Source organism: Chiloscyllium plagiosum, chromosome 34, assembly GCF_004010195.1.
Source record: "Chiloscyllium plagiosum isolate BGI_BamShark_2017 chromosome 34, ASM401019v2, whole genome shotgun sequence".
Taxonomy (NCBI): domain Eukaryota; kingdom Metazoa; phylum Chordata; class Chondrichthyes; order Orectolobiformes; family Hemiscylliidae; genus Chiloscyllium; species Chiloscyllium plagiosum.
The window spans coordinates 31,391,486-31,403,621 of NC_057743.1; the positions used below are offsets into that span (position 1 = coordinate 31,391,486).

The 12,136-nt window shown below is 42.3% G+C and overlaps 1 protein-coding gene across 2 annotated transcripts in view; it reads left to right on the plus strand.

Moving 5' to 3' along the window:
• ttc34 (tetratricopeptide repeat domain 34) overlaps positions 1-12,136 on the plus strand; it is a 76,743-nt gene that overhangs the window by 27,222 nt on the left and 37,385 nt on the right. For both annotated transcript variants that reach the window (XM_043676069.1, XM_043676071.1), the window contains 2 exons: positions 949-1,174; positions 9,402-9,594. In XM_043676069.1, coding sequence (XP_043532004.1) covers positions 949-1,174; positions 9,402-9,594 — 419 coding nt within the window. The remainder of the gene's footprint in view (positions 1-948; positions 1,175-9,401; positions 9,595-12,136) is intronic.

Below are 12,136 nucleotides of genomic sequence, written 5' to 3' on the forward strand. Positions count from 1 at the left end.
TCTCTCCACCTTGGAGGCTCCCAACCTCATTCCTGATGAAGGGCTTTAGCCGAAAATGTCGATTGTCCTGCTCCTCGGATGCTGCCTGACCTGCTGTGCTTTTCCAGCACCACTCTAATCTGGACTATTAATCCAGGGACCTTAGTGTTCTGGACACCTGGTTCAAATGCTGCTACAAACTTGAATCAAGATGCTAATGTTGACCATAAATTCATTATCTGAAAAGCCTATCTGGTTCACTGCCCTTTAGGGAAGGAGTTCTGCCATCCCTACCTGGTCTGGCCTACATGTGACTCCAGACCTAATGTGGTTGACTCTTTTATGCCCTATAGATGGACAAGAAATGCTGGCCTAGTCAGCAAAGCCCACATTCTGTGAACAATTTTTTTAAAAGCAGCCCATCCCTAGTTGCTCTTAAGAAGGTGGTGGTGAACTGCCTTCTTGAACCGCTCAATTCTAAGTTAAAGGTTGATCCATAATTCCCTTTTGGGCTTTGGTGAGACTTGGTAGAAATTAATACAAATGAGTGGCTTGCTGGGCCATTTCACAGAGCAGTTGAGACTCTGTCAAGTTGTGGAGTCACATATAGGCCAGACCAGGTGAGTATGGCAGGTTTCCTTCCCTGAAGGACATTATTGAGCCAATGCATTTTTCTGATAATCAGCAATGTTTTTTTTAGTCATTGATAGATTCTTAATTCCAGATTTTTAAAAATTGAAATCCAATTCATCACCGTCTGCCAAAAACGTATTTCAGCCCAGGTCCCTAGAACATTAGCTGAGTTTCTGTATTAATAGTCCAGTGATAATACTGCTCGGCCATTGCTTCCACACACTTACAAATATTTGACTTTTATTCTTGACTCTAGGCCAAAATGATAACTTCTAATTTGATTTTTAAAGGTAATAGTCTTTCTAATTCAATCCACATATGTTTGTTTACTCCTAGAGATGCAATGGGTGTTCATTATTTGGCTTTATTGCTGCTTGAGCTAGAGCCATCCGATGAGATTTCCCAAATTCTGTCTGCAGATGCTCTCTACCAACTTGGTTCTATGGAAGAAACTCAGAAGTCTTTGCTGGTTTCTCTTGGCAAGAACCCTCGGCATTCTTCAATCTTGGCTCGGCTTGCCCTGCTTCAACTGAAGAAAGGCTTTCTGTATGACGCCAATCAGGTATGATAACCAGGAAGCTGGAATTCAGATGGTTATTGTGAGGTATTCTCCAGCTTTGTTACACTTGGTATTGTGATTTGTTGTTGTGAAAGAGAAAAATTGAGTTTTAAAGCAAATTGTTGATGAACAGATCTGCAGATATGTACAGTAACAAAGTGATTATTTACTGCTTCATATTTATAAAAGATTATTCTGAGATTTGAGTATGGTTGGCAGCGTCAGCAATTTTTGCTCATCCCTACTTTGCTTCTGAGAAGGTGGTAGTGAGCTGCTGCCTTGAGTCGCTGCAGTTTACGTCTGTTTTGATATGTTGCTCAAGCAATCTGAAGATAATTGTTAAAAATCACACAACACCAGGTTATAGTCCAACAGGTTTAATTGGGAGCACTAGCTTTCAGAGCGCCGCTCCTTCATTAGGTGGTTGTGGCCAAACTACAACCACCTGGTGAAGGAGCAGCGCTCCAAAAGTTAGTGCTCCCAATTAAACCTGTTGGACTATAACCCGATGTTGTGATTTTTTTTAAACTTTATACACCCCAGTCCAACACCGGCATCTCCAAATCATGAAGATAATTGCACTCACTCCCTCACTCTCCCTATGGTACTATGTCCTCCTCTGTTTCAATATTTATTTGTCCTTTTAACTATGTTCTCTGCCTTTCACTGCATAACTTCCATGTCTTAATGAATTGTAATGCGGTTTCCCAATCCCTTTTCTCATGCTCCAATTTGAATGAGATGTTTTAATCATGGGAAACACAATTTAAACTTTGCATAACAATTGAGGGTGGGTGGCAGGGGGTTATTTCTTCATCAAAAGGATTATCAAAACCTGACCTATCGAAGCAGATAGTATAAAAGTGATCAGAGTCACTGAGACATCTGTAGAGAAACAAAGGGTTGATTGACATCAGAAGAAAAGAGGAGAAAGTGAGGTCTGCAGATGCTGGAGATCAGAGATGGAAATGTGTTGCTGGAAAAGCGCAGCAGGTCAGGCAGCATCTAGGGAACAGGAGAATCGACGTTTCGGGCATTAGCCCTTCCTGAAGAAGGGCTAATGCCCGAAACGTCGATTCTCCTGTTCCCTAGATGCTGCCTGACCTGCTGCGCTTTTCCAGCAACACATTTCCATCAGAAGAAAAGAGACAATGTGGGGTTTTGTCTATGAACATTTTAAAGGTCTTTCCTTTTCTGGTTCTCTGATTTTTACCTATACCAAGGTTGCTAGTTGGATTATTTTTGAGGAAATTTCTCACATATTTTCAAAATTTGAAATTTAAAAAAAAATCTTGGTGTAACATTTGCTAAGTAGAGAAAATCCCATAGCTTCTAAACCTATTTTTTTTTTTAACCACAAGATGGCACCAAAACCACAGATTACAGAATTTCTACAGTCAGCCAAAAATGTTTTTTTTCAAATTGCTTCAATGGAACATTTCAAATGGTCTTTGACGGAATTTGATTATGAAATATGCAGTAGAGAATTACAGTTTAAATCTTAAGCCATTGGGGACAGATTTAAGCTAACTAGAGAGAAAGCCGAACAGTGAAATGGATATAGATTGGAGATTTTGTTCAAATAGTCTGCAAAGTAGCTGACGTTCTGTGTGAAAGTATGGCACTAAAGTGGGAACACTACATAGGAGGTAATTTGGCATTATACTGAGAAATGGTCATGCTACATAACTATATGAGAACAGAAAGACTTGTATTTATAACTGCCATTCACAACTTCTGAATATTTTCTAGCCAGTGAAGTGTTTGAAGTGTTGAAACTTGTATGGGTATGAATAGAATTTTACTGAGGAGGTGTGTAAAATGAGTATGGTACCTATGGGAATGTCTCTGCAGGATGAATGGCATATTGCCTATCACAGCAGGAAATCTGAGAGGCAGGAGGGGCTGGGTCATAGAGTCAAAACGATGTACAAGACGGAAACAGACCATTTGGTCCAACTCGTCTATGCCGACCAGATATCCCAACCCAATCCAGTCCCACCCGTCAACACCTGGCCCATATACTTCCAAACCCTTCCTATTCATATACGCATCCCAGATGCCTTTTAAATTGTACCAGCCTCCACCACTTCCTCTGACTTCCATACACGTACCACTCTCTTTGTGAAAAGGTTGCCCCTTAAGTCTCTCATATCTTTCCCCTCTCACCCCGAACCAATGCCCTCGTTCTGGACTCCCCCTCCCTAGGGAGAAGACTTTGTCTATTTATCCTATCCATGCCCCTCATGATTTTATAAACCTCTATAAGGTCACCTCTCAGCTTCCAATGCTCCAGGGAAAACAGCCCCAGCCTGTTCAGCCTCTCCCTGTAGCTCAAATCCTCCAACCCTGGCAACAACCTTATAAGTATTTTCTGAACCCTTTCAAGTTTCACAACATCTTTCCGATAGGAAGGAGACCAGAATTGCACGCAATATTCCAAAAGTAGCCGAACCAATGTCCTGCACAACTTAACCTCCCAACTCCTGTACTCAATACTCTGACCAATAAACGAAAGCATACCAAATGCCGCCTTCACTATCCTATCTACTTGTGATTCTACTTTCAAGGAGTGATGAACCTGCACTCCAAGGTCTCTTTGTTCAGCAACACTCCCGAGGACCTGACCATTAAGTGTATACGTCCTGCTCAGATTTACTTTCCCAAAATGCAGCATCTCGCATTTATCTAAATTAAAGTCTATTTGCCATTCATCAGCCCATTTGGCCCATCTGATCAAGATCCCATTGTAACCGCTGGTAACCTTCACTGTCCACTATACCTCCAGTTTTGGTGTCATCTGCAAACTGTCTAACTATACCTGTTATGCTCACATCCAGATCATTTATATAAATGATGAAAAGTAGTGGACCCAGCAGCAATCCTTGTGGCACTCCAATGGTCACAGGCCTCCAGTCTGAAAAACAACCCTCCACCACCACCTTCTACCTTTTGAGCCAGTTCTGTATCCAAGTGGCCAGTTCTCCCTATATTCCATGAGATCTAATCTTGCTCACCAATCTCCCATGGGGAACCTTGTCGAACGCCTTACTGAAGTCCATATAGATCACATCTACAGCTCTGCCCTCATCAATCCTCTTTGTTACTTCTTCAGAAAACTCAGGCAAGTTTGCAAGACATGATTTCCCATGCACAAAGCCATGTTGACTATCCCTAATCAGTCCTTGCCTTTCCAAATACATGTGCATCCTGTCCCTCAGGATTCCCTCCAACAATTTGCCCACCACTGACGTCAGGCTCACTGGTCTAGAGTTCCCTGGCTTGTCCTTACCACCTTTCTTAAATCGTGGCACCATGTTAGCCAACCTTCAGTCTTCTGGCACTGGAGTGCGAATAGTGCTTTTCTGCTGAACTTCCAGCCCAAGAATGTACGAGTGTGCAGCTCAGGCCACCAACTCCAAACTTTCCATTTTGGTCAGACTGTAGCACCAAATTTTCTACATCATTGGATCAGAAACATTAAGCTGTCTAGTGGACTGCTCAGACTGTGTACCAAATGATGTACAAGTTCTTTATTCTCCTTGATGTTAATGCATTCTCCCTACCCTACATCTCATTCATCTTCCACCAACTCCGTTACTTTGTTTATCTGCCTTTTAACTTTCTTCCCCCGTTAATGATGATCTCATCTACATTTTCTTACTCTCTCTCTCCTTCCTCCACACCATGTTGATTCCTCGTATGCATGAAGTACAAATACTCCATTAGTTCACTTTTGTACCAAATCATTGATTTTGTTTCTAAAAACAACTGACCGTAAATTGTCAACAGCTCAACTGTATCTAATCTGAAGGATCATCGCCATTGAAATGCAAAACCTGTGCTGAGTCTGCATTATTGTTACCAGTACTGCTACTCCCATTTTAACACCACCTCATTGCATGCTTTGTAACAACCCCAGTCATCAGTTGTTCTGTCTTCTCTTTCCTATTTGAAACACTTTTATTTTTAATAAAAAAAGCTGTGGCGATTCCTTGCACTAGAATTGTAGATATAGTACAAGGATGTGGGCATTTAGTCAGAGATAGCCATTACTTAAAATTTTCCTTCCTCCCATTTTAATGTACTTTTGCTCTTCTTTTGAAATTTCTTTAATCTTCAACCAATTGATTCTTTCCCCAGTTTTTAAAAACTAAATTGGAATTGTTGTGGTAGTGGGTGGCACGGTGGTTAGCACTGCTGCCTCACAGCGCCAGAGATCCGGGTTCAATTCTCGCCTCAGGCGACAGACTGTGTGGAGTTTGCACGTTCTCCCAGTCTCTGCGTGGGTTTCCTCCGGGTGCTCCGGTTTCCTCCCACGGTCCAAAGATGTGCAGGTTAGGTGAACTGGCCATGCTAACTTGCCCATAGTGTTGGGTGCATTAGTCAGGGGTTTTAAAAAAAAAACGTAGGGTAGGGGAATGGGTCTGGGTGGGTTGCTCTTTGAAGGTCGGTGTGGACTTGTTGGGCCGAAGGGTCTGTTCCCACACTGTAGGGAATCTAATCTAATAAACCTAAATTATGGGCTTTATATGACAATAGGAATGAACATAGACGCTTGCTGGCTCCAGTCCTGCTAGGACCATGGGAAGGTCACCTTTCAAACACAACGACATGGTATTAAATTGATAGTTTTATGTCTTTTGGAAATGAGGAAAAAAATCCAGTTTTTTGAAGGGGGAGTAATTTGATGGCTTGTGGTCATTCACCCTTTTTGGGGAATTTACATCCATAACAAAAAGATTGGATTCGTAATAAACACATGACTATGGTTTTATTTTGCCTATTGTACTGTACAAAAGTGTATAAATATTGTGTTAACAAGTTTGGTTTAATCAGCAGTCAGGAAATTGATTAGGAGAGTCATTACAACCTTATCTAAACTCTCAATGCAAAGACTTATTATGTACGAAATAACTCCACAAACGCCCGTATCCTGTCACTAAGTCGGCCTTTATTTACACATGCACAGTACTTGTCACAGGCCCAGCTTCCTCGGCCACTGAGTGAACAGAACTTCAATCCTGTTTATAAATGTCAGCCAGGGCTCCCTGATTGGGGCTGTTAACCTGGTCCAATCAGGGAACTCATTCTATGAGGTCCACCTGGCTGATCTTGCTACAGTAATTGCATCTGCGCACACAGCCCCCACCCCACCAGATCTGGGGACGTAGGCTGCTCTTCTTCTTGTAGACACCCCTGTGGTGTTTTTGCACCAGATCTGGATCCTTCGGACTCCGCCTCAGATACGGGCAGTGTGTACTGGACTGTAGCCTACATTTTGCACCCAGAGCATCATAGAAGAAATTCATTCTCCACTTCAAGGAATAAATGCTTTGAAGTGGCGACGTCTGCTGTGTTCATCCCAGACTGTGAAATTTCTTCGAAGATGACAAAGGGGGAGAACCAACAGGTTCCGACAGCCTTTCCAGCTGTTCTGAGGAACTGGGTACATATTGCTCCTGCCATGTTTGCAGCTTTTTTGATCTACACACGAGTTCAGGTCCACATCATCTACCTGAACTTTGTACGTCTTGGGACCATGACCCCTCATCGACCATGCCTATACCCATGCAGGGACTATTCAGTTATTTTGGCACCACATTTGTTCCCTGAAGTAAACTGTTTCACTCGAGTAGCAGAATCTCATCTCCTGATGCTGCTTCATCACTACCACCACACCCCTGGCCCCCAGATCTAAAAAGATAAGATTTATCCTGATGCAGAGTCTTCGCCCCATTCGCAACTCTGCTGGAGCAATCCCCGTAGTTACATGAGGCATGGTCCAATCATCAAATAGGAACCAAGACAGTTTGGTATCACGTGAAGCTGTAGGCTGTTTTTTTAAGGTTACCTTTAAAGTTTAGGCTGCTCTTTCCACCAGACATTGGACAATAGATTGTATGGAGCTGTCCTGAATGCCATTCAACTTCAGGAAATACTCAAATTCCTTGTTGGTAATTGATAGTCTGTGACCAACACCTCTGGGAATCCATGTATTGCAAAAGATGTTTGCAGCTTCTCTGTTGTTGTCCCAGTGTTTGACGAATGAACTCTGCGTGCCCAATCACTTTGAGTGGGCGTCTACAATGACTAAGAACATTGAGCCATGAAAGGGTTGGCATAGTCACAAGTAACTGAGTCCAGGGTTTCCCCAACTATTTCCACGAAGATGGGAGAGTTACTGTCGTTAATTTTTGTCCTTGTTGGCAATCTGGGCACAACCCCACCAACGTGGTTCTATCTGCATCCAGTCCTGGCCACCATACAACTTCTTGCCAAATTCTTTGTTTTGGACACTACTGGATGATCCTAGTGGAGTTGAGAGCTGAAAAGGTGTTGCTGGAAAAGCGCAGCAGGTCAGGCAGCATCCAAGGAGCAGGAGAATCGACGTTTTGGGCATGAGCCCTTCTTCAGGAAGGCTCATGCCCAAAACGTCGATTCTCCTGCTCCTTGGATGCTGCCTGACCTGCTGCGCTTTTCCAGCAGCACCTTTTTAGCTCTCAACTCCAGCATCTGCAGTCCTCACTTTCTCCTAGTGGAGTTCAGCCAGTATCTGACAGTGAGCTTTATCGGGACAAACACTCTTGCTCCCCTTAATAAAAAGCTGTCCACTATGGTGATCTGGTCTCATTGTGTCCAGAAAGGTTTCAGTTCTAGTTGTGATGACCCTTTTTGTTTCAGCCACACCCCAAGGAAATTTCTCATGAATGCCTTTATGACCTCCAGCCTGCTTCCATCTTCATTTGGCTGAGGCATGGGCTTTGTTTTGGGGTTTTGCTGATCGCTGACCGAGAGACCCTCCATTAAAGGATATGTCCTGAGTGAGGCTATGCAATTGTCTTCTCTTGTGATGGTGTTCCCCAAACTCAGTTAGTCTGGCAAGGCTGTCCACTATCATCAGCATACCCTCTAATTCATTTTGCAGTATTTTTTAATAACAAACCCAGCTGCAGTGCCTGTTTGAAGTCTACTTGGGCTTCAGCTAGTAGGTACTTTTGCATAGTTATATCATTAATCCCACATACCAAATGGTGTCTCAGCCTCTCAGTAAGGGTTAAACCAAAGTCACATGCCTTTGCCAGTCACCTTAACCTCGTCAAAAATCACAACACTGTTTCCCTAATTCTCAAACAGCTGAGTAATCTCATTAGTTAGAAAAGACTTAGGGTCATAATATTCCTTAACTATATCCTTCAACATCTTGAAATATTTTATTCTCTGGTGCTTAATAACTGAAAAAGCTGCAGGTCCACAAACTGTCAGGAGAATTGCTCTGTTTTTCATCTGCCTCAATGTCTTTTGTATGGGGAAGTGGAAAATGCATTATTTCCACGCATGGGCCCAGACTTCGGCAGGATGAAACAAGTTAAGTTTCCCAACTTCATGCCCGAAATATGCACCCAACTCAAAGATGACTGTTTGCAAGTTAATTTCTTCAGGAGTATATATTGTTTTCTCTTGTTGCCACTAAAGCAACTCTACAGAAGCCAGTATCTCATCATCCAACTTGCCCTTTATTTACCTGTGCATAGTGCTTGACATTGGTCAGACTTCCTCTGAGCCAGCTGTTAAAATGAACAGAATCTCTGACACTTCTGTTTATATCTATCAGCCAGGGTTCCCTGACTGGACCAGTTTAACAGCCCCAATCAGGGAACTCATTCTCTGAGTCCATATGGCTGACTTCATTACAGTCACAACAATCTAAATATCTTGGTTATCTTGGCAGGCACTTAGAGTCCACACATAACGTGAGACCAGAGTTGCATGTAGGCAAGTGTGGCAGATTTCCTTTCATTCCTTTTGAACATTGAGTGAATTGGTTTAATTTTCACTGTTGCAAATTTTATTCAGTAACTCAATGGGGCAGGATTTGAATTCATGATCTTAGGTTTGTAAGTTGTACTGTAAATCACCACTTTACACTATTTAGCCAGCTGTGTATTATGACTTTCAGATATGGATATATTATGGAAAGGACATACAATCAAATATCAACTCTGGGCTCAGCAAACTCACCAAAATGAGACAAGTTTGCAAAAGAAAGTTTTCAGAGAAGCTTATAAGGGACTTTGTGATTAAAATTGTTACTGCATACTGGGGCTGACTAAAGAGTCTTGTCTTTCCAGATACCGTATTTTCCAGTAATTAATTGCTGAGGAAGGGTCAGTAATTTAAAGGGCCTCCAATTTTTGAGGTCTCACCAAACATTTCTTCTTTTTTAAAGCTAATAAAGAAAGTCATTGAGATCGGTGATACTTCCTGCCTCCTGCCCATAATGGACATTTTCAAGTCAGAAGATCGAGACCTAATGCAGAAACATTGCCATTCCAGTGCAATGTCAATCCTACAAAATAAGGAAGGTGACACATATGTAAAGGAAGCAGTGGCCTATCTCTCTCTGGCAATAATTTTATCAGGTTAGTGGCGGAGGTTGTTCGTTAGACTAGATGTGATCAGTGAGATGAAACTTGGATCAGGATTATATTAATATCCTAAGAATGACATGGGGGGAATGATGAGACTTAAACACTCAGTGAATCAGGAAGACTGGAAATCTCAGGGTTTGTACACCATTCATAAACACTGAGGCTGCTATGACAAACTTATCCACGTTTATTAACATGCAGAATTTTATTCTTGCCATTAGATTTTGAGCACTAAGTTGAGTAAGAACAAGAAATAGTCAGATCATTCACCACTTGAGCTTTAATTGGCATTGGCTTGGGGTGTGGCTGATTTGAACCTCCACTCCATTTGTCTGATACTGTTAGCCAATATAACTTTCACTTTCATTCTTGAAGGTTCCAATTATCCTAGTATTTACTGCCTTTGAGGTTGGGGTAGAACAGCTTTTGATATCCAGTCCACCAATTCGTCATCTTTCATCAGTGAAGCAATGCTATCCTTAACCCTTTGCGAAGGAGTTTTCTCATGAATGTCTTTGTGACCTCCAACCTGCTTTCATTCTAAATCCAAGTTCCACCCTACAGAAACGCTTGACTCAAAATTACCTCTGCTGTATATGATGCTGCTTGTTCAGTATTCCCATTCCTCTTGCCTACTTCCACTGGAGCTTCCACATCCCTCGTTAGCTTGTGCTCATTTTCAAATCTATTTCAAAGCTGCATCCTGAGCAGAAACTGTCGATTCTATCTATATTTTGCATGAGGATGTAAAAATAATCCCTTTGTTTTGTAATCATACAATGGTTACATTCCCAAATAAGGCCATTTGTCCCAAAATGTGCAAGAGAAGTTCAGCTATTTTCACTCCCTTTTGTTTCCTTGTAGTATTTCTGCTTGTCTAATTCCTGTTCAGAAGCCAGAATTGAGTCTGCCTCCACCAACCTTTTAGGCAGTATCTCCCAAATTGTAATTGCACGTTGCATACGAATGTTTTTCTTCATGTGTCTGGTTCTTTTACCCATCACCTTTTTAAAGTGTCCCCTGGTTCTAGCCCCTTACTGAACTGGTAATAGTTACTTCCAACTACACTGCCTGAATCTCAATAACACCATAAGACTTAGGAGCAGAAATTAGGCTATTCAGTCCATTTGAGTGTGCTCCACCATTCAAACATGGCGGATAAGTTTCTCAACCCCATTCTCCCGCTTTCTCCCCGTAACCCTTGATTCCTTGGTAATCAAGAACATGTCTGCCTCAGGCGTAAATATACTCTGACCTGGCCTCCACAGCCATCTGTGGCAAGGAATTCCATAGATTCACCACTCTCTGGCTGAAGAAGTTACTCCTTATCTCCGTTCTAAAAGGTCTACCCATTTTACTCCAAGGCTATGCCCTCTGGTCCTGGTACTCCTACCAATGGAAACATCTTCCCAACATCTACTCTGTCCAGGCCATTCAATATTCTGTAAGTTTCACTTAGATCTCTCCTCATCCTTCTAAACTTCATTGGTTATAAACTGAGTCCTCAAACATTCCTCATTTGTTAAGCTTTTCATTCCTGGGACCATTCTCGTGAACCTCCTCTGAACATGCTCCAGGGCCAGTACATCCTTCCTGAGATATGGGGCCCAAAACTGCGCACAGTACTCCAAATGGTGTCTGACCAGAGCCTCCGAAGTACATCCCTGCTTTTATATTCAAGTCCTCACAAAATAAATGCCATCATTGCATTTGTCTTCCTAACTACTGACTCAACCTGCAAGTTTACCTTGAGATAATCCTCGACTGGAACTCCCAAGTTTCTTTGCACTTCAGACTTCTGAATTTTCTCTCCATTTTGAAAATAGTCCATGCCTCTATTCTTTCTACCAAAGTGCATGACCTCTCACCCTCTCACTTTCTGCGAGTGTGAGTATGTGTAAACTTAAGCTGACGGAATTTTTGTTTTTGAAGAAACAGAGGTGAAGAGCTGAGGTCAGTTAGGACCACGTCTTGCAAAGATTGAGGAGAGTAGACAGAAGATAGGACAAATCTGGAAGTGGCATTTAAATGACAGAGTTTGTGTTTCAATAGTCCTGCCGCAATTACAATCATCTGCAGTATTTTCACAACTTGGCATGTGCTGTGCATGTTGGAACAATGTCCATGGCCCTCCTTGTCCAAGTCCTCCATGCCTCATTGTATGGAGGACTATGCTGGGAATTGTCATCAGTGTGTGAGGTGAATGTGATTGCTCAGAATATTAAGAACATATTTTATTTCTGAAATTCCTCACCGAGGTTCATTAGATCTAGCCACGCACAGGTTATCATCTCTGCGAAGCTAGACATGGAGAAATTGATGAGGAACAAATTCTAGCCAGCCCAGGACCAGCAATAATCTCCAGAGACTGATGAATAGTCTCCACGTGAGGAAGTTGTAGCTGAAGGTCCCTTCAGGATGTGAAGGAAATTACAGAAATCCAGAGCCTATTGCCCTCACCTCCATTTCCTCCAGATGGAAGAGGTACATTGTAACTGCAGACTGGGATGTCTCTGGACACTTCACAGAACTA